The 22,121-nt window shown below is 42.7% G+C and overlaps 1 protein-coding gene across 1 annotated transcript in view; it reads left to right on the top strand.

Moving 5' to 3' along the window:
• The window catches only part of DNAH5 (dynein, axonemal, heavy chain 5), a 177,687-nt gene that overhangs the window by 53,681 nt on the left and 101,885 nt on the right, over positions 1-22,121 (top strand). The window contains exons 25-37 of the mRNA XM_004678397.1: positions 871-1,089; positions 2,120-2,182; positions 2,474-2,712; positions 3,381-3,621; positions 5,711-5,910; positions 8,835-8,988; positions 10,413-10,576; positions 11,989-12,145; positions 14,816-15,028; positions 16,337-16,561; positions 18,153-18,325; positions 21,039-21,217; positions 21,606-21,793. Of these exons, the coding sequence (XP_004678454.1) occupies positions 871-1,089; positions 2,120-2,182; positions 2,474-2,712; positions 3,381-3,621; positions 5,711-5,910; positions 8,835-8,988; positions 10,413-10,576; positions 11,989-12,145; positions 14,816-15,028; positions 16,337-16,561; positions 18,153-18,325; positions 21,039-21,217; positions 21,606-21,793 (2,415 nt within the window). The remainder of the gene's footprint in view (positions 1-870; positions 1,090-2,119; positions 2,183-2,473; positions 2,713-3,380; positions 3,622-5,710; positions 5,911-8,834; positions 8,989-10,412; positions 10,577-11,988; positions 12,146-14,815; positions 15,029-16,336; positions 16,562-18,152; positions 18,326-21,038; positions 21,218-21,605; positions 21,794-22,121) is intronic.

Below are 22,121 nucleotides of genomic sequence, written 5' to 3'. Positions count from 1 at the left end.
CCTGCATCCTATACTTTACTCAAGGAAATGAAGACCCAAAGAAGCAATTTGATTAGTGTTGCACATTACTTTTATAATTATATTGCTTCATACTGTTTTCTAAGATGGAATGTATTATCAAGAATGAATGGGTCACTATACTTGTGCTTTTAAACTAAATGAGTTTAATTGCAGCACTAGAACAACTCCAAATATAAAAATACTGTCTTTTCATTGCATAATCTGGATTTCTACACTTACACTTTGATGGTCAGGATGATGCTTCCATCACACGTTTTCTTTGGGCTTCCTCTTTGAATGTTGGCAAACTTCAAGTTACTGTGAAAACCTGAAAACCAACCTTTGTCTTATTTAATCTTCTAGCCAAGTGAGTAGTGAGGATTTTGTGTCCTGAGCGCAATGACTGGCCCAGGCTCTGATGTAAGAACTGCCTTCTTGCTATCAGAACCTCTCAATGAAGAGAAGTGGTTATAGAGTTAAAACCCAGATTTATTTTGCTATCCTAATATTAGTAGTTCTTGTGTTTTTAATGGGCTGATAGGCCTTTTGTAGGCTTGAAATATAATTTAGGGGCCTATATAAATATGCCTTTTATTTTATGTGATGATTTATAGTTTTCCAAGTGCATTTAAAGTGATATTTTTAGGTTTTCACAAAAGTCCTGAAGAAGCTGGAAATTTTCCACTTTTTTAGATGAAGAAAAGAAGTTTGGTGGTTTAGTTGCTCATTTAAGCTTTTCCAGTTTGCAAGTGGGAAAACTAGAAGTCTCTGGGGAGCAGCCCACTGCATTCATTCTAATGTTTAGTAAATGACTGTGTGTAGATTGATGTCCCTGTATGGCAGAAAGTAAATGTTTCTTCTTTTATGTAGGAATCCTATGCGCTGCTTAACAAGTATGGACTTCTGATAGCAAAGGAAGAGATGGACAAAGTTGATACTCTGCACTATGCTTGGGAGAAGCTTCTGGCACGTGCCAGCGAAGTTCAAAATGAATTAGTCTCACTGCAGCCTGGTTTCAGGAAAGAACTTATTAGCACAGTGGAGATCTTCCTCCAAGATTGTCAGCAGTTCTATTCTGACTATGATTTGGTATGACACTGGCCATTTCTGTGTGCATTTTCAGGGAAAAGCGACTAGAGCATGCAAAATGGAGTTGTCACTTAAAGATTATGTGTCAAATTCAATAAAATCCCCCAGGAATGGGAACTTTATTTTCAGGAGAGTAAGGGCACTCCCCTTTCACAATCCTTCCCTACTGGAGAGTTCTTCCAGAATACTTGCAATAAGAAAGCAGGAACTTAAAAGTTCTGTTCCTATTATATCATTGATCTATTACTGAAGTTGTTTGATAGCTTTCTAAATTGTTGCATACAAATACTACTCACACATAATATTATAGTCATTCTCATAGCAGCCTCTGGTTCCACGAGTTTTGGACAGTGCATCAGGTGTCAGGACCTGTCCTTGGTGCTGAAGACATAACTGTGGGCTAGGCTGAATTTGAATCAAACATATATGGTCTAGTGCAGATTCTTCTATTGGGAATACGTTGTGTGATGAGATTTATTTCTAACTAATTATAATATGTGACAGAAGGTAAATATGTAGACTATAGGATAAAATTTGTGACTATTAACTAGTTGTTCATGCCTAAGTTGGGAGATTGGATCCATGTACTAACTAACTTCATGGATGAGGAAACCCACATATTTAAGATGTTCTTGTATATGGAAACTTGCTGGGATGTTAAGATTATGATTTAACTTACAAGTAGATACTAGAGAGGCTAAATCTGTGAGACACCAGTATTTAGTCAAAAATCAGACACTATATGCACTGCCAGAAGCCTTATTGATCCTTCTTTGCCTATGTCACCTAAGAAATAATAGTATACATTTTTAATCTTCAGATTTTCTTGAACTAGGAAGTTGATTTTTCTTAGACTTGAAAATATTTCCAAATGAGCCACTTTCTAAGTCTTTTTTTTCCTCAAATAAGAAATTACATTTCCCATCACGTATATATCAAGCAAGAAAGTAGCTTTGATATTGAGCTAATTGACTTCAGAAAATTGTAAACGTGCTCACTTAATCCTATTTTGTTTATTTTTGTGTTTCAGAATGGACCGATGGCCAGTGGCTTGAAACCCCAGGAAGCTAGTGATAGGCTCATCATGTTTCAGGTAATCTTTTAAGTTTGCACAACTTCTAAACAACAAACACCTTCATGTATTTAAAACACACATATTTCCCCCCTTTAATGTAGAATATGAACTGTACCTATTTAAAAAGTGTGGTTTCTGCAGTTATAATTAGGGTTGGTTTCCATATAATCAATTTAACTCATTTAGTATACGCATTTCCAAATGTGCTCAGAGATCATATATATCTGTTCATTTGTCAGTCTTTTTCTAATCTGCATGTCCATTCAAGTGGAAACCATCTTAATGAGTTTTCGCTTGTGTTTTTATTAGAATCAATTTGATAATATCTATCGGAAATACATCACCTATACTGGGGGAGAAGAGCTTTTTGGACTGCCAGTTACTCAATATCCTCAGCTTCTTGAAATAAAAAAGCAACTAAATCTTCTACAGAAAATATACACTCTGTACAACAGCGTCATAGAAACTGTAAATAGTTATCATGATATCCTTTGGTCAGAAGTGAATATTGAAAAAATCAACAGTGAACTTTTAGAATTCCAGAACAGGTGAGAAATGAAATGGTTAGCATATGCAGAACTCTGAAACCAGAAATGTTTTCTGCTTTCATAGGCTGTCAAGCTCTCTTTCAACTCAGATATTTCCAAAGCGTCCCTTGCTGCGTGGCTGTGTACATTGTCATCACCCTTGTCAGTTACTAATCACTTGTATGTGTTCACAGTGAGGAAAGCATACTCTTTAAATCTGGAGAGTCTTCTCGGCCTTTCTGTGGTTTGGAGGGAGCTGATCTCAATTTTTATCATACCAGTCAAACTCTGAGGTTTATGTTATATAATTTCCTGGAGTAAAAGCAAGAGCCTCCTGGTTTTTCTCCATCACTTTAAAAGTGTTGAACACAAAGGGTCATTTGTTATTTATTTATTTATTTATTTATTTTTGGTTGACAGCTGGGTACATGCTGCTGTGTTTTGTACCTGGGAAAGTCTTAATAATATATGTTTGCAGAACTGAAATGGGAGGCGCCTCTGTCCTTTACAGTAATGCCTTTTAGTGAGCGAATGCCTCCTGGTTGGCGTGAGAAACTAGTAAAACATGTGTTTACAGGTATTTTATGAGTCAGGATAGGTATGTGAGTGACTGTTTTTACTAGGAAAGACTTGGATTGGAGACGCTGGGGTCATGCTCAGTGGCCTTTCCTGAGGTTCTCTCTGTGCAGGTGTCGGAAGCTGCCCCGCGCCTTGAAGGACTGGCAGGCCTTTCTGGATCTCAAGAAGACCATTGATGACTTCAGCGAGTGCTGCCCCCTCCTGGAGCACATGGCCAGTAAGGCCATGATGGAGAGACACTGGGGGAAGATAACTGCTCTCACAGGACACAATCTGGATGTGGGGAATGAAACCTTTAAGTTAAGAAATATCATGGAGGCACCTCTTCTGAAATACAAAGAGGAAATAGAGGTACAGTGGAAAGAGTGGTGGAGAGGATCAGAAGGTTGCAGATTTACGTGATGGGTGTCTACATTATGGAACTTTGGGCGAGTAGACTCTTCTGGGGGCAAACTCATCTCTTTCCTTGGGGCTCAGTGTTTCATTCCTCCAACAAATGTTTATGTGTCAGGTTCTGTGCTGAGTGCTGGAGACATGGGATGAACCACTGCACCCATTGGTCATTAAGGAATATGTGTAATCAGATAGTTATAGAAATCAGAGTATAACTACAAACTGTGGCAAATATCGTTGAAGGAAAAAAATGGTAGTCTACAGAGACTATGTTTGTCATTAAAGGAGGTTGGCCTACCTGGGGTGAGGGAAGGGTGATAAGGCTGGGGAATGTTGGTAAGCTATTCAGGGATTCTAGGTGTAGGGGATATGTTTGTGTGGTGGGGAGACAGAATGGGAAATTGCAAAAGAGGTTAGAAAGTATAAGATAGAGCCAGCATGTGGAACATCACCTACAAGTTCTGAGGTGTGTTTGGGGGAGCCAGTGGAAGATCAGAAAAACTGAGTATAGGGTACTAATTGATTTGAGTCTTTAGGGGGTCATGTGGGAGAAGTTTTGAGCAGGGAGTACATGACCAGATGAAGAGAGATTTTTAGGAGGTAACTGGCTTGAATTTGGCCAGAAGAGAACATCACATGAGAAACAAGGGCAGCTGATAATTCAGCTTGGAATTCTTGCCAGGAGATCTAGATAGATGATGATGCTTGTCCCTAAGTAGAGAATGTTGTGAGGGAATCAGGCTGAGTGATCAGGTGCAAAGTCTATGAGCTTGATTTGGGGCATTCACTTGATATTTCACAGATTGTGTTTGTTGTCACCTTGATCTGTCCAAGCAGAGAAGTCCTGCAGTAAATGGGTTTTGCCTGGATATGAGATTACTGACTGTATCGGCATAGATGTGCTCACCTTCAGGCACAGCAGACCTCCCCTGACTCCTGCTGCTCCCCTCAGCACTGTATTTCAGTGGATCCATTTGTTCTGCTCCCCACTCTGTCTCTGGTGAATCCTCTCACCCCCATGCTTCTGTACTACACCCCAATTCTTATGTGCAGAAATAAATAAAACAAATCTTTAAAAAATAAAATATGCGCTCACCTCCAGCGAGAGCGTGGTGTGAGATGAGAGAGGGCAGACAGGGCAGGTGTCATGGCTGGAAGGTAAAGGCTCAGAGACTAGGAACATGCTAGGGAACTGGAGCAGATCAAGCTTCTGCTAATTCCCTCTCCCCATATTACATTGACTTGACATTAGAGGTAAATCTGAGATGAAGTCAGTTTTGAATCTTTGATTAAATATTCAAAAATTAAGGAGATATTGCATGTCTTTTTATCCCAACTTAAAAATTGAAGTATAATCCACCTAACAATGAAAGATGTATGAAAAGTGGATTTGATACATTTATATCGTGCAATGTAATGGCTAATGTAGCATTAGTTAACACATCGGTCAAGTCACATAATTATGATTTCTTTAGTGGTGGAATGATGACGGTCTCGTCTGCTAGCACGTTGAGTGTCTATTCTAGTTTTGTGTCTGTGATCTGTGTATTTGGTGCAGGGCCTGTTTATCTTTTTGCAGGTGTCGCACGTTGAATCATCTCTCCCATCGTCCACTCCCCAACCCTTGGCTGAAGCCATTCCATTGTGCTTCGTTTTTAAGTCCAATTTCTTAGATTTCACAATAAGAGATACATAATATTGTCTTCCTTTGACTTCTTTTAGCGTTTGGCAGGGTTTCCTTTACCAGGGGTGAATAAATAGTATTCCATTGTTGCTTACCTTGTTTTTCATTATCCTTTCTGGATCGTTGGTGGGAAATTTTATAAGTTAAGGTTATGTAATTTAGAAATATCTCAATTTCATCTGTGTCCTTAAATCTATCTCTCTGTGCACATGCCACTTTTGTGTTGCATTTGCGATCTGGAAATAGAAGTAGTGGCTGTGTACACGAAGCCAATAGTGCAGGTAGGACCTCCGCGGAGACTAGATGAGGACAGAGGCCTGGGAGACTTCCAGGGAATACAGAGAGGGCTTGCAATTTTCACAGGACATCTGTGTCAGCGCTGTGAAAGAGAGGGACATTGAGCAGAAGCTGAAGCAAGTGATTCATGAATGGGACAGCAAGACGTTCACATTCGGCAGCTTTAAGACCCGGGGGGAGCTCCTCTTGCGAGGAGACAGCACCTCAGAGGTCATCGCCAGCATGGAGGACAGCTTGATGCTGCTGAGCTCGCTCCAGAGCAGCAGGTGAGACGTGCCCACGCTTGCCTGGGCTCTGAGAACCGCGATAGCAAAGGCTTCAAGGGACTTTGCCTCAGTGCCCTTCATACGATTTATTTAACATCTGAAAGTCCTTGTTTTAAATTCGGCCTCGGTGTTACATATCTCATTTCCTTCTTTTAGTGGTTGAACCATCATTTGGACAAAATCAGGCCACATGGAAGCAGCCACTGGATTTTGCACAACATCCCACTTTGCAGCTGACAAATCTCCCTGCCCTGTTGACAACTCAGCAGGAGTTGGGGGGAGGGGCATTATTCTGAGTTTTGGGATGATCATTCTACTTGGAAAAACTCACACACACACATATAACATCTTTTTCTTTTTTTTACTGTGTTTCTTTCTTTTCTCAGGTGTAATCCCCATAGACTTTCCAGCACCACGTCACCCCTGCACCGTCACCACAGTCCCTGTGCTCCCCCAGACCTTGCCTTCGCCCCTCTCCCATCCTCACCCCTGCAGAATGTCTCTGATTTATAGCTGTTTATTTTTCTTGTGTTGTGTTTTTTATTGTTATTTTTGCCTGTTCCCTTGTTTGGTTTCCCTCTATTCCTCCTATAAGTGAAGCCATCTGAAATTTTTCTTTTTCCTTCCCTATTATTTCACTGAGCATGATCCCTTCCAGCTCCACCCATATTGCTGCCAAGGGCATGACTTTATCTGTTTTGACTGCTGAGTAGTCTTCTATTGTGTCTATGTACAACACCTTCTTGATCCAGTCAGCTATTTTTGGGCATTTGGGTTGTTTCCAAGTCTTAACCTATTGGAAAACCTTTTTGCCAACATCTATGGACTAGGAAATCTTGATTGTGCTTATCCATGAATAAGATGACATGAAGACAGAGAGTGAATTGAGCTCATAAGGAGACTTAACCAGCCCAGGCTAATTCCAGCCTAGCTAGCGCTTCTCTTTGGCAGCCCAGCAAAGCTGCGAGCTCCGGACATGTCATTCACAGACTCGTCAACTTGCACTTCCTGTTCATTGCTCCCTTTGCTCTTGAAAAAGACTTTTGCTCCCCAGGATCCTCTCAAATATATGGAGATTGTATAGAATGAGCTGTGATTTTTTTTTGTGCTTTTTTTTTAAAATTCAAAATATCATTCTACTCCCTTTGCAATTATTTAAATGTTAGAATAACTAGTAACATTGCTTCGATAAAAATCCATCCTTTCCTACATACTTTAAGTTGTGAAATGAGTAAAATAATATCAACTTAGGCTTGGAAGAGATTTACACCATTGGTAATCTTGAGTCTGGGTTGCTTAGGACTGGGTGAGACTTTATAAATTTGGCTACGGCTTATACCCAATTGGGGTGATGAACAGATGAAAATAATTCACTGGGGAGAAGTCAAAAAGGCAGAGGTGTAAATTAAATAAAAATGACCTGTGTTGGGAGTGGGGGCGCTTTTCTGTCTAATGGCATCTGATGCACACACAGTTGCAAGAGAAACACGTATTCAACACTTATTGACTGAATCGCCTCTGGGGCACGTGTGTGTAGGAGCTGTGTGTAGGCGAGTGAATACAACAAAGATTTCTGTTGCTGGCATGACCTTCTGGTAAAAGACATAAAGAATCCCTCCCCCCTCCAACAAGATGAGTGGACTATGAAAACATTCTGTTTCAAAATAAAGATTACAGAAATTAAGATTATTTTCTCTCATGTGACTACTATTTGAGAAGACTTCCAATTCTTGTTCTGTGGAACTGGAGAGTTTGGTTGAGAGAGGAAGAGAAACAGTTTAGGGTGGAATTCGTCTTCAGATAATACAAGTACCACATACAACGTCACTTAACCAAGGCCAGGGTCTGAGTCTCTCTCATGGAAAAGGGATCCCGAGTCCATAGCTCAGGTTGGAGTATGGGCTCCCACTCACAAAGGGACCTGAGCTTTTGGCTTTTCTCTTTCCCTTCTCCTTTCTAATAGCCTGGATAGCCAGTGTGGACACTTACATATCATCTAGAAGATGCTTCTCAGCCTCTGCTATACACTGGACAAGTAGGGAAACTCTTACACCTCTCAATGCCTGGGCCACATCCTGGTTGGACTGCATCAGAAACACTGGAGGTGGGACCCAGAGAGGCATCATCAGTTTGTGTTTGCTGGATGATTCCAGCGTGCCACTGAGGTTGACAGTTATTGATGTGGAACCTGTGGATTGATATGGAACTACTGATGTTTCCACATTGCTGCAGAGGAGATCAGGAAATTCAGTGTATTACCTGGGGAGTTCCTTGGCCCAGAAGAAATGAAGTTCTACATACAAAGAAGAAGAAAAAGACACCAGGAGAACAGTGTTGTCATTTCTGCCTCCAGAAGAAAAAGGGGAAGGTGGCTGGACTGAGAGAGGATAAGAGGAGGCCTGCAGTGGGTCCATTCATGCACCCACAGAGCTGAGTGATGAGGACTTGGGGAGATCCCCAGAAGAGCAGAGGAAAAGTAGAGATTCCTGATCTTATCATATTTGGAAATTCACTTAGTTTGGATCCCAGCAGTGACTCTCTAGTAGCTTCAGGTGGTTCGAAGTCATAGGCTCCATTCATAGGTGCAGAAATTCAGTAGAGAGAATATTACTTCCTTGGCTATTGCAACAATGACCCAAATTCTGTCACTCTACCAGTTGAACGGAGTCCAGTCCAATGCCGGACCTGCTCCTTTGAAGAGGAGTTTCCTACCATTCTATGCTCTAGATGGAAAGGGACAAACCAGTCTAAAATTGCCCAACAAATGGTGGTAAATAACTCACTCAGTAGCATCATTTTTAAAAGCCAGCATTGTAATGACATTTGTAAGGAAGCAGGTAAAAATTAGGATTAAAAAAAAGCTTTTTAGTTTCAAAACAACAATAGAAATGAACACCAAGTGCTGACCGTGCTTTTCGTTTTAGGTACAATATGCCATTCAAAACCCAGATCCAGAAATGGGTGCAGTACCTTTCCAACTCAACAGACATCATCGAGAACTGGATGATGGTGCAAAACTTGTGGATTTACCTAGAAGCTGTCTTCGTGGGAGGAGACATTGCCAAGCAGCTTCCCAAGGTTTTAGAATTTTCTTTATGTTACATCAGATTTTTCAAAGCAGAGAACCACCTAATAATTATCAATTACTTTAAAAAGGTGATAGTTCAACCTCTGTTGAGTCGCGCCCTCCCAGACTTTCTGGTGTTGCTGTTGAACTGTTGAGAGAGAGAAACTGTGGAACAGGAGGAGGTTGAAACTAAGAGGACAGAAAAAACTGTGAGGTTTTAGAGGACATGGAGGGTTAAAAACCAAAGACTGAAAGCCTGTATAATTGATATACTTCAGATAATTTGAAGGTAGAATTGGAACAACGTAGAATTATGAAGTAGTTCTCTTGACAATGGTATGGTAATTTGTTCATCTACTACTGACATTTAAAAATAGCTCACACCATACAATATACCCAATTATATCTGTACTGTAAAGTGGAGAGGTAGAAATGTGCGGGAGAAAAATCTTCTAGGTGAAAAGGTTCTCTGAAAATGTTGTGTTTTTCTCATCAAATTGTAATCATCTCGCTGGGGAGATGTGGAGTGTATTTTAAGCTTTAAAAAAAATTTTTTTAAAACCAAATCTCAGGGATTCTTATTCAATTATCTTAAACTGTTTGCAAAATTATAATATTTTAACATCGAGTTTTAGAAGCACAGTTATATTGAGTGTTCTCTTATTCGGTGTCCTGACATCTGGTTGACTTTCAGTTTAATTACAGAAGGCAGATAGGTGAGCTGATTTCTTTTTTTGGCCATCAGCAAAATGAATCCATACACAAAAAATTGACACATTTATTTATATTGTTGATTCCTGCTTTTGTTTGTGGGCATGTTTTTCTGAGTAAGTGAAGAAGAATCTCAAGTTGGACTCAGTGGAAACTTTCATATGGAATATTGAGGGAAGGGTTTCTTGCTTGTATATCTGAGAGTATGTGATCACTGGAAAAATGCATAAAGTTTTAAGAAAGGAAGAAAATAAAAATCATTCTACTCTCTGAAAACAATCTCTGCATTTTCCATTTTTTTCCCCTGAAAAATTTCTACTTTAAAAGAATCCCAATATCAGCCTTATATTGGAACTGATTGTTTTTTCACATGTTTAATTTTCTAAATACAAATTCAAAACTCAGTGTGGAAAACTTGAAAGACAGAAAATTAATTTCTTTTTTAGAGCTAATTGTTGGAACATTCAGATCTGTCCTTACTTTCCAAATTGTCTCTTAAGATTACTTTTACACCTGTTCCCTGTTTTTATGTAACATAGTGGGGGTGTTAGGGTTGAACTAAAGTTTCTTGAAGAAGGGGGTGCTAGGTTATAAAAGGTCCCAGGAGAATTGGCGCATGTGTGACGTGAGGCCATGGTGGGCTGCTCGGTCCTTGGGGTGCAGCCGGGTGTGGGCTTGGCCTCAAGAGCACCTCAGGCCAAGTGTTCTTTCTCATGTCTCACAGGAAGCCAAGCGCTTTTCCAACATAGATAAATCTTGGGTGAAGATCATGACTCGGGCGCATGAGATGCCGAATGTGATTCAGTGTTGTGTGGGTGACGAGACACTGGGGCAGCTCTTGCCACACTTGCTGGACCAGCTGGAAATATGCCAGAAATCCCTCACGGGGTAAGTTCGCTGGCTGTGGGAGGCCTCCTCAGCCCCAGAGGAGAAGGTTGTGGGGAGAGTAAAGGGTATGGGCCTGACTGGTTTTCTTTCCCAAGACTTTATTCATGTCTAGTATTGCCACACAGGTTAGCTTGATACTTTGGAGTCTTCTGGTCTCTCTAAACACTTCTGGGTTTGTCCTGGAATGATAGGATTTAAGACTGTTTCATTGTGGGGCAAGATCTTACAAACATTCTCATGGTCTTTGACTTTGAAAATCTATGTAGCAGGGTTAGGGTTTGGGTAAAGTTAAAAAAAAAAGGAAAAATAAAATCTATATACCTATTCTTCTGATGTCCTTCTGGACAAACACTTGACAGACTAAAGTGTTTTATTATAATCAACCAAGAACTACACGAACAGTGTGGAATGCACTCAATACTCAAGATTATACAGAAATGAGAGCTTGATATACCTGTCAGTAGACACAGACACAGACATGTCCGCATCTTATGGATGTGGGGCTGTGTGAATTTCAAGGGTAATAAATTTCTTTCTTGTTCTTACCTTTTGACTAATCAAGATAAAAATCATATAAATGGGCATGTGTTAAGTAGTAGTGTTCTAAAAACTGTTACCTGTACATTATCCCATGGAGGAGTTTTGGTAGGAGTGGAAACTTATTTTTCAATTTAGGTAAAATTTTATTGACTTACCAAAACTGAAAAGTCTGAGGGTACCTCTTCAGATATAGACTTAAAAAAATGTTTAAAAAGGAATTCTGGTCGACTTGAGGTTAAAACTGCATGATTATATTAGAATATGCTAGAAAAAGAAGATGCAGAGGTATAGCTAGCCCTACGACTAACAGAAAAGAGCATTTCCCAAACACGAGAGGCCACTGTAGATTAAAGCAAGGTTGGCCGTGGAAGGCAGTTGGCAGCAAGCCTGTGCAGGAACATTCCCAGGGTTCCGGTTGCTCCCAGCGTTGAACAGTCCTTTTCATTAGACTTACTTGCGGCTGGGTTTTGCTTCTGCTTTGGTGGATTGGGTGAATCCTCTGAAGTTACTGGTCCAGGAAGGAATGTAGGTTTCAGCTGGCCTGTGCTTGCTAACAAAATGAAACAAAGACCAAAACAAAGCACTCCCTGTGTGTATTTTCCCCCGTTTTTTTAAAAAAAAAAATATGGTTTCCCTGATGAGGTCTAATACACATATTACACTGGCGATAAATGAAGAAATTCTCCCTCCTGTTCTGGAAAATACAGATTGTTTTCCCCTGAATAATTAGTAACAACCCGACCAAATGGAAAACACTAAGCAGGAACATGAGATTGTCTCGAAGTCTTTCCCCCAACCCCATCCAGATTAATATATTCCCAGATGGACCAGCTTGGTGTGTTTATAAATTTACCTTTTTCTTCCCCATGTAGATACTTGGAGAAAAAGCGACTCTGCTTCCCTCGTTTCTTCTTTGTCTCGGATCCTGCCCTCCTGGAGATCCTGGGGCAGGCATCAGACACCCACACCATCCAAGCCCATTTGCTGAATGTGTTTGACAACATTAAAACGGTCAAGTTCCATGAAAAGGTTGGCGTAACCCTAATGCTGGTCCACGGGAATATTATCTCAGCATCTCAGCTGGCTTTGTCAAACTGTTCTCTAATATTAGGTTTATAAAAGATTCTCCTTGCCCATTAACTTTCAGGCAGTGACTAAAAACAAAGTGCAGATTTGAATAATCAATGGTTTAAACGCGGCTGGGGTACCTAGCATGTGGCATTCAGGGTTTGGCATGCTAGGTTAATGCTTTGGCTATTCAACACAACAAAGAAGCCCTCTGTTCAAAATTGGGCCTTGACATAATTGCCATAGTGACTTGCTTGTTTTAATTAGGTTTCAGAAGTTATTGGCATGATGGTCTTTCTTGTTTCTCATCATGCTTGATTCATGTTTGTTTAAACACTCCCAAAAAGTTTCTGGAATCATGGCATGCTAGGGTACCCAAAAGAGGTAGCTGGATGTGAGGGAGAATACATTTGCGTGAAAGCCGAAGATACTGCCTGATCTATCCCTTTACCCCAATTCCCTAGGATAGTTACCCTTTCAGTTTAATGATGGGTCCCCCTGGTGCTTCCTGTAGACCCTATGTATCATTCATCTCTTCATCATAGCATGCAGTTTGCATTTGTTGAGCAGTTACCATTTGCTAGGTGTTGTGCTTGGCATTAGGAATGCACCAACCTCAGGAGCTGTGCTCTGGTAGGAAAGACAGAGAAGGAAACAACTGGAATGTATAGGGGTGATGGCTGCAATTGGTGGCTTGCAAGTTCAATCCTCTCATTTAATTCTAAGCCCTCTCTCTGCACCAGGCATGACACTAGTCAGGGAGTCCGTGGAAGAAGAAAGCACATAAAAATGGAAATGGTGTGTGTATCACAATACTCAAGAATATTTGGCAGCCAGACTTGATCATTTTTGACGTGTGATGCTCATTTAAACACAAGGCTCATGGGAGTGGCTCTGAGGGAGCCTGCACCTGAGCGCAGGGCTAAGAGCAGACTTCTGGCAGGAGAGTATAGTGTTAGAATAATTTTAGAGGGTGAGTGGAACATCATCAGGCAGGCGGAGAAAAGATCACGATCTGGTCAGAAGGAAGCGTGCACACAGGGATGAGTGTGGACAGTCTGGGCACTGGAAGTGGAGGATTTGTGGAGGCATGCAGCTTCCTAGGGCTGCTCAACAGGAGTTTATTCACGCACATTCCTGGGAGCCGGAAGTCCCAGCTAAGCCATCAGCAGGCTTGCTTCCTACTGGGGCTCCGAGGGAGACTCTCCATGCCTCTCTGTTACTTTTTCGGACTGGCTGTCCTCAGTGGGCTTGGCTTGTGGCCACATCACTCAAGTTTCTCTGCTTAGTCTTCACATGATGTGCCACTTACACCACATCAAGTAGAGATGAAGAGAGCAGTGGGAGAAGGAGGCTTGGACCAGGGGTCTGCTTCAGTCTGAACATAGCAGGGCTGTTGGCACTGACTTATTTCAGAAGATTCTCTGGCTAAGTGTAGGAGCTGAAAGAGAGGGGGTTCCAGGAAACCAGTGTCAGAAGCAATTGCAAAGTCAAGATGGAAAAGGATGAGCTGCAAAACGACGTGTTGATGAAGGGGTGGTGGGAAGGAAGGGAAGACAGGATGGATTTGTGTGGGTTGAGAGGGGATTCAGTTACCCAGCATTTCCTCCCTAAGTTTCACTCTCATCTTTCTATAACCCCAGGAAATGAAAGGTCTAGAGTGAAGGTTCTCACCTGTCTCCTTGAAGACAGTTTAAACTTTCTCATTTTTAGCTCCTGTCATAGTAATTACTTCTTAAAACAGTATTGCTTTATTTATTTTTTTAAAATTTGGATTATTCCTACTTTTAAGGTTTCTACAACTAGAGCAAAACTATAGTTTTTAAAAAAGATTTATTTATTTATGCATATAGGACTGGGGTACAGGCCAGAGGTGCAAGGGTAAGAGGATTCACCAGAGACAGAGTGGGGAGCAGAACAGGCAGGTTGTCTGAAACACACTGTTGAAGGGAGCAGTGGGCGGGTCAGGAGAGGTCTGCGACATCATCTGTGTCACCTCCCTGGCTGGGGATCAAACTCTGCTGCAGTGGCTGTGATAGCTTTATAGTGTTGTGCTTTAACCCATTGTGCTACCGGGGAGGGCCTGAAAAACTAGTTTTATGGGTCCAAAATCTTATACAATTATAGGTACAAACTTTTTTGATGGACTTGAGAAGGATCTGTGTACATGAAGGGCCCTGAAACTGAAGACCATGGCTTCTTGGTGGATCACCTCTGTCTACAAGGAAGACTTCACTGACGTAGTGCTAAGTCTGAGCCCAGGCAATCTAGTTGAAGGGAAAATGTTCCAGTTTCTAAAGAACTCAAATAGCAGACACTGTATTTACTTTACATTTGTGCCATGTTATATAGTTACACGAACAGCCTGTGAGGCGTGAAGGCAAGCGGAACAGGCATGATTCAGTCTGAGAAATAGCCAGTAAATGCCGAGCACCGTGTGGACCTGTTGAACTTGATATAGTGTTTTAGTTTTGTGGGTAACATTTCTCTGGTTTGAGGTTGATTTTCAATCATGTTTTGCCTTGCATAATCCATCGTTTAACTTTCAATGGGAAGGATAACATGGGCAAGAACACAATGGACAAATGAATTCTTTAGGTGAATTTAGCTGTTTTTTGGCTTCTAACATAGATCTATGATCGCATCCTGTCAATTTCCTCTCGAGAGGGCGAGACGATTGAATTGGCCAAGCCAGTGATGGCAGAGGGCAGTGTGGAAGTCTGGCTTAATGCTCTCCTGGAGGAATCTCAGAACTCGTTACATCTTGTGATTCGCCAGGCAGCTGAAAATATCCAAGAACCAGGATTCCAACTGATTGAATTCCTTTCTTCCTTCCCTGCTCAGGTCGGTATATTGAAATTGGAAAGCATTTTTTTTTTTTTTTAGATTTTTAAAAATAATGTAATAGTTTGTTTACATCATTTTGTGCCTTTTCCCACCTCAGTTGTAATCTCCATGGGCTTCCCATCACCAAATCACTCACGTGCCATCACCATAGTCCAGTGCACTCCCTCCAGCCCCCATTTTTGATCCCATTCCCCATTCCACTCCCGTAAAATGTCTCTGGTATATAGTTATCTTTTCCCCCTGGTCCTTTATACTCCTGCTATGAGTGAAACCATCCGGTATTTTTTGTTTTCTTTCTGGCTTATTTCACTAAGCATGATCCCTTCCAGCTCCATCCATGTTGCTGCAACAGGCATGAGCTTATCTTTTTTGATTGCTGAGTAATATTTCATTCTGTATATGGACCACATCTTTTTAATCCAGTCATCTACTTTTGGGCATTTGGGCTGCTTCCATGTTTTTCCAATTGTAAATAAAGCAGCAATGAACTTGGGGGTGCAGGTATCTTTTTCAATCAGTGTTTTTGTATCTTTTGGGTAGATACCTAGGAGTAGGATTGCTGGGTTATATGGAAGCTCTATTTTTAGCCATTTGAGAAACCTCCAAACAGCTGGAAAGTATTTTGATGGAATAGTCATTTTAGATCTCATACACTGTCTATTGTAACTACACAACTGTCTCTAAAATAGATTGGAATCATTTTTAAGGTTTTCGTATGGATTTGTTAAGTGTAGATAAGTATAAAGAATTCAGCTTCAAATTATAGCTATGACCCTATCGCCAAAAGTAAATATGTATTTGTGTTGTAGAGATATTTGGAATACTTTCATCTTAAAAGTTTTTTCTCTATTGAATTGGTTCAGAACTTATATCATAAAAATGCAGTTAGTATATGTGCTACCAGAATAGTGAGAAATGTATTTCAGGATTAAAATACAAAAATTGGTATTTTCTTCACCAATGTGATCAGTTAGGACATTTTGCATATTTATTATGTATGTGTTTGGTGAAAGCAGATTTAAGACACATTATCTGCCAGTAACTTGAAACCTATTGAGGAGAAATTTGACTTTTTAAAAACTGAAAATTCCAGGAAATTGTAGCTACATTTGGAGACTGGTGCATGTTAATTTCCAGTGAACCAAACATACAGTTTCTACTGGTTTCAAAACAACATCAAGCCAAGTCGAGGGTAGCTTTTCCTTTTGCACTAATCACAACTATTCACTATGTAGTAATTTCTGTTTGAATATATTAAAGGCCACAGACACTCATGGAGCCTTTTGTTTTTTAAACTTCCATAAGGTTGGATTATTAGGAATTCAAATGATATGGACACGGGATTCAGAAGAAGCCCTTAGAAACGCCAAGTTTGATAAGAAAATCATGCAGAAAACCAACCAGTCTTTCCTGGAGCTCCTTAACACCCTGATAGACTGCACCACGCAGGACCTGAGCTCCGTGGAGCGAGTTAAATACGAGACGCTGATCACGATCCATGTGCATCAGAGGGACATCTTCGACGACCTGGTAAAGGCCTTAACACCCTGGCGCCCGCCGGGAAGCAAACCCGAGGCCGCTGTGGTCTCGCACCGGAATTAGTTTGATGAACTCAAAGAGAAGGTTAAATCCAGGCCAAAGCCACCTGTATGGTGAGAGCTGACTGGCCAACTTCTCTTTTCCGTCTTTAGCTGCCACTTCAGTCATATTTGGATGAGCTACACTAAGATTTGATTGAGCTACTAGACGAGACTTTACTTTAGAATTTCTTATGAGACTTTCTAAGGCTCAGATGCCAGCTAGCCCCCTGCGAAACTTGCACTGTTTTTAGGCTGTAAGGTCGAGGCGGCCTGGCAAGGCTGGGGCCGGGCACCTTGAATCTGGGGCTGTTACTGTCTGTGTGCCTGGAGCCTCCTTACCTCCTGAAGTCTGGGAACTGCCTGCATTCTGGGAATCAGCGCTGCAGAGGTATATAGATAAGCACCGCTGATTAATTGTCTTGGAGAAAAGCAAAGCAACCAGCTTCCCTGCTCTGTAAAATCTTACCCATAGTCCCTGGCGGGTGGGCGCGACTTCACTGAGCTCTCCCCTGTCTTTGGGGTACCTTGCCCAGGAGCGCAATGAAGTTCGTACTTGGTAGACACTTGGCCTGGTCTGCCACCCTCTAACTGTGTGGGGCCCACCGAGCCTTTCAGTGAGCACCTCAGGGCTTTTGATAAATCACATCTCTAACAAGGTTTGCTGCATTTTGTCAGTAATTCCCAATGCGCTTTCTTTAAGGAGTTGGGGATGATCAGCTGTCATGCAGGTGTTTGCCTTTAAAGAGAAAACAGGGTGCAAGAGGAAGTTCCGTAGATAGTAGAAAATAGGAAATGTGAAAAGAAATGAAATTTGCCCTCTGCTGTAAAATACATTAGGTGAAGCAGCAAGAAGCATTTTCCTAATAATTTTCTGGATTGTGCCTCACCCCATTATATAAGAGATTATGAAAAATTGGTTCTGATGTAAAGGAAATAAAAGCAGCCTATTCAAGCTTTCTCTGCTAATCTCCTCTTAATAGTTAAGCACACTATTTGCCTCTCAGAAATAAAGGGCTCAGAATAATTTTAGATTTCTTATTTGTCAAGGAAAATGATTAAAATGGTTTAAAATTATATTTAAAAAATTCACACAAAGACATTGTTGGCAATGACCTGTCATTTTGATGTTAGGATTTTTTGGCCTGCTGAAAATGCTAGGAAAAATAATTAACGGATTAAAAAAACCTACCAATGTACGATGCCATTGTCCTAATGAGATGGCTTCGTGCAGCCTTTGTTTGCTGTCACTCCCACAGACTGCTTCCTGACTAGGACTGTGTCCTAGGGCACTGAAAGCTGAAATTTAACAAATACCTGTTTTTCTATTATTATTATTGGGGGCACCAAAGGGTGTCTCTTGGATTTTCACATCCCCGTACTTCTAAATATTGTTGCTGATCGATATGAGAATGGTGCAGTGGTGACGAGACTGACATCTCTGGCCTCACTGGGGCATTTCTTTTGCTCCCCGCCATCAGCCAAGTTGGGGGTCTAACTGATGGGGCTCGTCTCAGCTTTGCCGTGTCCCTTTTGCATTTCAGTGCCACAAGCACATCAAGAGCCCTACAGACTTTGAATGGCTGAAACAGTGCAGGTTTTATTTTAACGAAGACACCGACAAGATGATGATTCACATCACCGACGTCGCGTTCATTTACCAAAACGAGTTTCTGGGCTGCACAGACAGACTTGTCATAACGCCGCTCACGGACAGGTGATGGAAGGGCTGTGACCCCAGACCTGTCTTCCTCCCTGCCTGACATTTTCAGTCTCTCCAGTTGCACGTGGATTTCTGCTTAGTATCTCTCTAGAGTCGACAGGCTCTTCTGTACGAAAGTCTCTGAAATTCAGTCTTTCTGAATTTGGATCATTTGACCCATGTCTTCACCTGGGAGTTAGGTCTTGGACTCTAACAGACTTTGCCTTCAGTTTTGTGCAGGTTAGATTTAAGTGACCTCAGTGGACATGAGTGGGCAAAGAGGGGATTGGTTGTGACGTCTCAGTGGGTACAGAGCACAGTGGGCTTGAGAGCTGCCTTAGGGATCGTGGCACCTGTTTTTTACAGAAGCCAGAAAGTTAGGAGAGCTTTTTTTTTTTTATTGGGAAAGAAACTGATGACCAGGGCAGGGGCAAAGGGTGAGAGGACCTCAGCCTGGATTCAGCGGTTCCCACTTATTTTTTTAAAGATTTATTTTTGTGCATACAGACATGGGGTACAGCCAGAGGTGATGGGCTGTGAGAGGGTTCACCAGAGACAGAGTGGGGAGCAGAACAGGCAGGTCAACAAGGTACACTGCTGAAGGGAGCAGTGGGCAGGTCAGGAGAGGTCTGCCGCACCTTGTGAGTCACCTCTGGGGTGGGGATCGAACTCGCACTGAAGTGGCCACAGCTTGGCTTAGCTTTGCAGTGCTGCGCTCCAACCCGCTGCACCACCAGGGAGGGCCCTGTTCCCACTTCTTCCTCTCGCCAGTATGTACTAACTGTGCGAGCTTCTCACCTCACACCCGCCCGCCTCAGTGCCCTCATCTGTAAGGGGTCTGGGTCACCTCCAGGTTCCTTTCACTCAGTCTGACTCAGATTCTGCGGTGCACAGGGATATACCTTGTGCTTACTCTGGACAAAATGGCCGAGCGTTTGCCTGAGCAGACACTGAATAGTGACCATCTTCGCAGCATGAACCTCTGGGTTATTAGGTTTGCAATATCTGAAATGGAAAAGGTTGATGTAACAGCTCTACCGTCTGCTTGATGGTTCTGCTCACTTACGATATGACGTGAAGTGTGCACCTTCAACAGAAAATGAAGGCGAGAGCTATCACTGGGTGTCATTTTCCTCGAGCATTTTCTTGTCTTCATGCCCTTTATCTTCCTTCTTTTGTCTGGATGGAAGAGGCCTGTTACTGAGCTACTCCACATCCACGTGGGGCGTTTTCTCTTTGCTTTGCGTCAGAGGTGGCTATTCACAAAGTGTGGAGAGTTCCTTGAAACGTGGTTATGAAGCTGTTTCAGCTTTTCAGAACCTCCCTGCCTCCCTCTGTCCCTTCTGACCAAGCCCAGGTCCTGGGCTGGAGCAGTCTCTGCTGTCTCGGGAGAGAGCCTGGCCCTGCCTCCGCGGCCACTCTCCCCGTCCAGGCCACCCTCCCCTTCCAGGACATCATCGATGTTCACTTGCTACCGGGTCATTCTCATCACCCTGCACACATGAAAGCTGCTGTTCCTTCCAGAAGGGAACCCAACTGGGATCCCTCCAGTTTTCCTCCCCTTTCTGCGTTCCCATCAAAGCTCCTCAAAGGCACAATTTTCTCCACTCATTTTTTTCTTTAATTCACGCCAGCCAAGCTCTCCAGGCTTGTTTTCTACTGTTGCCACAACGAATCACCACAACCCATTACCATCTAAGGCAGGTCTCCTGCGGCTGACGTGGGTGCGCTGCCTCCCGGAGGCGCTAGGGGGCGCCTCTGCTCCTGCTCCTACAGCTGTGTGCAGAGTCCGCTTCCCTGCAGTCCTGTCTGAGGTGCTGACTGTTAGTGAGCCCGTTTCCAGCCTCGGAGGCTGCAGCCCTGGCTGGCTTGCGGCCCTTTCCTCCGTGTTCCCAGACAGCCACTGCGGATTGAGAACTTTCCACGCTCTAATCCGCTCCTCTGTCTCCCTCTGCCAGAGGACTGGTGGGGTTAGATCTGGTCCAACAGATGACCCAGGACAGTTTCCTATCTCAAGGCCATTAACACCTGCGAAGTCCTCTAGCCAGTAAGACTGCTCATCTGCGGGTTCCAGCACAGCGTGGGGCACCATTACTCTGCTCTTTCCCTTTATCCCCTCCTCTAGTGAGAGTGACCCCATGTCGCTAAACCCAGTGTTCACTTCCGGCTGCCTTCTCTGATTTAGCAGCAGCAGGTGCACAGCTGACCACTCCGTGTGACCCTTTCTAACGTGCCCTCTGGACACCAGCCTCCGCTGTTCCCCTGCTGGCCTGTCCCCACGCTCGCCTGCAGGCACCACTTCATCATCTTGACCGCTAAACACACACCAGCCCAGGACTCCAGTTTTCTCCATTTTGACTCACGTCTCAGGGATTCCAGCAGCTTTAGATGCCATGTAGGGCAGCTGTCTCTCAAGACTGCCTTGTCTGTTTGGGTGTATTGCTTTCCTTTTGTCCCTTCCCTCAATAAACTTGAAACAAAAAAAGTCCTGCAGATGGTGACTTGTCGACCTGTGCTCCCACCAGGGCTTCTCATTTCAATGCCAGACACACGCATCTTTGTCACACATGTCCGTCTGGAGGCTCAAAGCTCTAGATAGGTCATCTCGGGACGCTGGTCCGGCTCTTCTGCTCTTGACTTGGGAGGTTGGACTTGGACGCTCTCACTATGTCTCAGAGAAACTTCGAGATGTCCGAGGATGGTTCTAGTGATGTCTCTCTGCCTTCAGGTGCTATATCACATTGGCTCAAGCTCTTGGTATGAGCATGGGAGGTGCCCCCGCTGGTCCTGCGGGAACAGGCAAGACAGAGACCACCAAGGACATGGGTCGGTGTCTCGGGAAATACGTTGTGGTTTTCAACTGCTCAGACCAGATGGATTTCCGAGGACTTGGACGGATTTTCAAAGGTGAGATTTATGTCTTACTTCATGAGGAATTTCAGTTAGTGTGGAATATCTTGTTCAGATTTATTTTCCAACAATTGGCTACATGTCAGTGCCATTTTTTAAATTGCCAAACTTTCGAAAAAGTCTGAACCTCTCAGTGTTGTCTGGATGAACATTCTCATCTCCTGCCCTTTGTAATGTCCTGTGATCACTGCATATTTAGTGTTTAGAAACGAAGGGCCAAAGCACGAGCTATTTTTCAGTATGTTGTGATTGTCTTACTTGTTAAACTTTTTTTTTTTTGGAACAAATTCATCGCTGGTTTGTCTTGGCGGCTTCATAATGCCTCTTTCCCTGGTTTTCCAAAATTATATGCTAATTGGTTTTTCCATTTAATTTCCTTTCTAAGGACTAGCCCAGTCTGGCTCCTGGGGTTGTTTTGATGAATTCAACCGTATCGATCTAGCAGTTCTGTCTGTGGCAGCCCAGCAAATTTCCATTATTCTGACATGTAAGAAGGAGCGTAAAAAGTCTTTTGTTTTTACCGATGGAGATAATGTGACCATGAACCCTGAATTTGGACTTTTTCTAACCATGGTAAGAAACTAGGAGCAGAGCAGTTGAATTCAGCCTCTTTGCACAGAGTTCATGCAGGTTCCCCCATACGTGACCTTCTTTCCATCAGTGGGTTTTGGGGCAGCCAAAGATAGATAGATAGTAGATAGGTAGACAGTCAGACAGACAGATAGACAGAGGCAGACAGGGAGTCAGAGATAGATAGATAATAGATAGATAGACAGACAGTCAGACAGAGACAGACAGGGAACCAGAGATAGATAGACAGACAGACAGACAGATAGACAGAGACAGACAGGGAGCCAGAGATAGATAGATAGACAGACAGACAGACAGATAGACAGAGACA

This window comes from Condylura cristata, unplaced genomic scaffold, assembly GCF_000260355.1.
Source record: "Condylura cristata isolate star-nosed mole 26May11 unplaced genomic scaffold, ConCri1.0 scaffold00007, whole genome shotgun sequence".
NCBI lineage: Eukaryota > Metazoa > Chordata > Mammalia > Eulipotyphla > Talpidae > Condylura > Condylura cristata.
Note: the sequence above shows the minus strand (reverse complement) of the source record. Positions and strands in the feature narration are given on the sequence as shown.